Here is a 3,561-nt window from a genome sequence, read left to right as displayed (position 1 = left end):
TCCCCGGTGCGCCAGTCCATTCGGAACATCCCATTCTCGTTGCCTCTCTGTATACTGTATGACAAGCGTGCGTTCTCTCCATCATCTGCATCCATGGCGACAATGCGAGTAACTAGGTAACCTGGCTCGGCAGAGCGCGGCAAAGGCTCCCGCGCAGTGCCATTTTTTCCAAGAGGCGCAATCACAGACGGCGCGTTATCGTTCTGATCCACTATAATTACGTTTACTGTGGCGTTGGACCACAGCTCGGGGCTGCCTGAGTCTCTGGCTTGAACCATGAAGCTGAAGTCTTTTAGTTGCTCATAATCAAAGGATCTGAGGGCGTACAGATACCCATTCTCCGAGTTGATGGACACATAGGTGACCACAGACATACCCTGGATTTCACACTCCACTATGGAGTAAGTTATATAAGCATTCTGTCCGACATCAGGATCGACTGCACTGACAGCGTAGATGTAAGCACCAGGGACGTTGTTCTCAGTCACATACACATCATAAATGGGCTGCGTAAACGTTGGCGCGTTGTCGTTCTCGTCAGACACGTGCACTTTGATTGATTTGCTGGTAGCCAGAGATGGAATCCCTTTATCTCTCGCAACAACGGTGACTGTGTATGCCTCTACAGTCTCTCGGTTGAGAGGACCGTCAGTCACAATAGTGTAATAATTTCTGAAAGAGGTTTTGAGTTTAAAAGGAACATCTCCGAGAATCTCCACATGCGTCTGGCCGTTGTCTTCAGAGTCTTTATCTGTGACGCTGAGCAGCGCGATGACGGTGCCCGTGGCTGCGTTTTCGCTCACTGACTCCGTGACGGTACTGAAGATGATCTCCGGTGCGTTGTCGTTCACGTCCGTCACTTTGACCAAAACTTTACAGTGCGCGGGCACGGCATTAGGTCCCATGTCTTTCGCTTGCACGTAAATCTGATACAGGCTGCTCTCCTCAAAGTCCACCTCACCTCTGACCTCTATACGGCCCGTTCGGGCATCGATATCGAACAGTTCCTTGATCCTGCTTGAGATGTGGTTGCTGAACGAGTAAATGACCTCTCCGTTCGGGCCCTCGTCTGAGTCGGTCGCGTTCAGCTGGATGACGAGCGTGCCCACGGGCGCGTTCTCGGCCAGGTTGACTGAGTACACCGGCTGATCAAACACGGGGACGTTGTCGTTGGAGTCGAGCACTCTGACCACAAGCAGAGCTGTACCTGTCCGAGGAGGCTGGCCGCCGTCCACGGCCGTGAGAACGTAACGATGCATCGCCTGCTGTTCCCGATCAAGTGGCTTTTCCAAAACCAACTCTGCGAATTTGTTGCCGTCGGTCTGTGTTTGCACGTCTAGGTAGAAATTGTTGTTGTTGGTAATGTCGTAAGTGCGCAATGCGTTACTACCGACATCCGGAACCACAGACATACCCTGGATTTCACACTCCACTATGGAGTAAGTTATATAAGCATTCTGTCCGACATCAGGATCGACTGCACTGACAGCGTAGATGTAAGCACCAGGGACGTTGTTCTCAGTCACATACACATCATAAATGGGCTGCGTAAACGTTGGCGCGTTGTCGTTCTCGTCAGACACGTGCACTTTGATTGATTTGCTGGTAGCCAGAGATGGAATCCCTTTATCTCTCGCAACAACGGTGACTGTGTATGCCTCTACAGTCTCTCGGTTGAGAGGACCGTCAGTCACAATAGTGTAATAATTTCTGAAAGAGGTTTTGAGTTTAAAAGGAACATCTCCGAGAATCTCCACATGCGTCTGGCCGTTGTCTTCAGAGTCTTTATCTGTGACGCTGAGCAGCGCGATGACGGTGCCCGTGGCTGCGTTTTCGCTCACTGACTCCGTGACGGTACTGAAGATGATCTCCGGTGCGTTGTCGTTCACGTCCGTCACTTTGACCAAAACTTTACAGTGCGCGGGCACGGCATTAGGTCCCATGTCTTTCGCTTGCACGTAAATCTGATACAGGCTGCTCTCCTCAAAGTCCACCTCACCTCTGACCTCTATACGGCCCGTTCGGGCATCGATATCGAACAGTTCCTTGATCCTGCTTGAGATGTGGTTGCTGAACGAGTAAATGACCTCTCCGTTCGGGCCCTCGTCTGAGTCGGTCGCGTTCAGCTGGATGATGAGCGTGCCCACGGGCGCGTTCTCGGCCAGGTTAACCGAGTACACCGGCTGATCAAACACGGGGACGTTGTCGTTGGAGTCGAGCACTCTGACCACAAGCAGAGCTGTACCTGTCCGAGGAGGCTGGCCGCCGTCCACGGCCGTGAGAACGTAACGATGCATCGCCTGCTGTTCCCGATCAAGTGGCTTTTCCAAAACCAACTCTGCGAATTTGTTGCCGTCGGTCTGTGTTTGCACGTCTAGGTAGAAATTGTTGTTGTTGGTAATGTCGTAAGTGCGCAATGCGTTACTACCGACATCCGGATCAAAGGCGCTCGCCAACGGGAAGCGCGTACCCGGGGTCGCGCTCTCGGATATTTCCACGGTGATGTCTGTCTCCGGAAAGCTCGGCGGGTTGTCGTTGATGTCCACCACCTCGATCTCCACGCGAAAGAGCTCGAGTGGGTTCTCCAAGAACACCTCCAGGTGAAGCAAGCAGCTGGCGCTCTGCTTACAGATGCGCTCCCGGTCGATTTTCTCGTTCACGAAAAGCACCCCGTTCTCCAAGTTTACTTCCAGGTACGGCGTCCGCGAGCTGGGCACCACCTGAAAGCGGCGGGATGAAAGTTTCGTAAGGTCCAGTCCCAAATCCTCTGCGATATTCCCCACAAATGTGCCATGCTCCGCTTCCTCGGGCACAGAGTAACGTATCTGCGAAACTACCCCATTCGCGAGACACAGCAGGAGCAAAAACACAAACATCTCCACTCCGGAAAGGACACTTGGAATATTTTATCTCCGCGGAGCACGCAGCAAAACCATCACCCTCTTCTCCAAGGCCAGGCGTGCGTAAGGCTTTGGTGGTAAGGCGATATTTTTCCTTAAACGGGGCTGTCAGCCAAAACCATGCTGTCTGCGTGCTGGTTTACACAGGACCGATTTCCCAAGGCGATTCCCCCCAAGAACAAGCTTTAGAGTCGCAGCGGATTTCTGGCACAAGTGAACATTACAGCAATAGACTGTCACTGATACTAAGAGATATCAGCTGGCGTGTGATAAAACACAATATCATAATCCACAGAGTTAATTCAACAAATGCATTTTATATTAGAGCTGCAGTCTCTGATATCTGAAAGGTCCCGGTATATCTGGTGCGCTCCTGCGGGGTCCGCTGGCACAGTACTGAGGCATCAGCGCTTAGCTGTTCGGTTTTCCCGCAGCACCCTCCCCTCGCCAACCAATGGGAGCACCCGGCACTAGCAGAGCTGAAACTTTATTGGATTTGCGCTACGTCAGTCAAGCCTCCTGGCAGCGGATAGACACGCCCCTGGTCAGAGCTGCGGGATTTCTGGTCATAATGATTGAATGGCTGATGAGTTCGTATGAGAATGAGTCAGAGAGAAGAACGACCAAGTTGTGGGGGAAAAAAAACAACACACACACACAA

The 3,561-nt window shown here is 52.1% G+C and overlaps 1 protein-coding gene across 1 annotated transcript in view; it reads right to left on the bottom strand.

Annotated features, from left to right (window-relative positions):
- The window catches only part of LOC107756512 (protocadherin-10-like), a 16,896-nt gene extending 13,616 nt beyond the window's left edge, over nt 1-3,280 (bottom strand). The window contains exon 1 of the mRNA XM_016573674.1: nt 2,246-3,280. Within this exon, the coding sequence (XP_016429160.1) occupies nt 2,246-2,876 (631 nt within the window). The 5' untranslated portion in view covers nt 2,877-3,280. The remainder of the gene's footprint in view (nt 1-2,245) is intronic.
- Nucleotides 3,281-3,561: the final 281 nt, after the last annotated feature.

Source organism: Sinocyclocheilus rhinocerous, unplaced genomic scaffold, assembly GCF_001515625.1.
Source record: "Sinocyclocheilus rhinocerous isolate Xijiao unplaced genomic scaffold, SAMN03320098_v1.1 scaffold111, whole genome shotgun sequence".
Lineage (NCBI taxonomy): Eukaryota > Metazoa > Chordata > Actinopteri > Cypriniformes > Cyprinidae > Sinocyclocheilus > Sinocyclocheilus rhinocerous.
The sequence above is the reverse complement of the archived record's forward strand: the minus strand, read 5'-3'. Positions and strand labels throughout refer to the sequence as shown.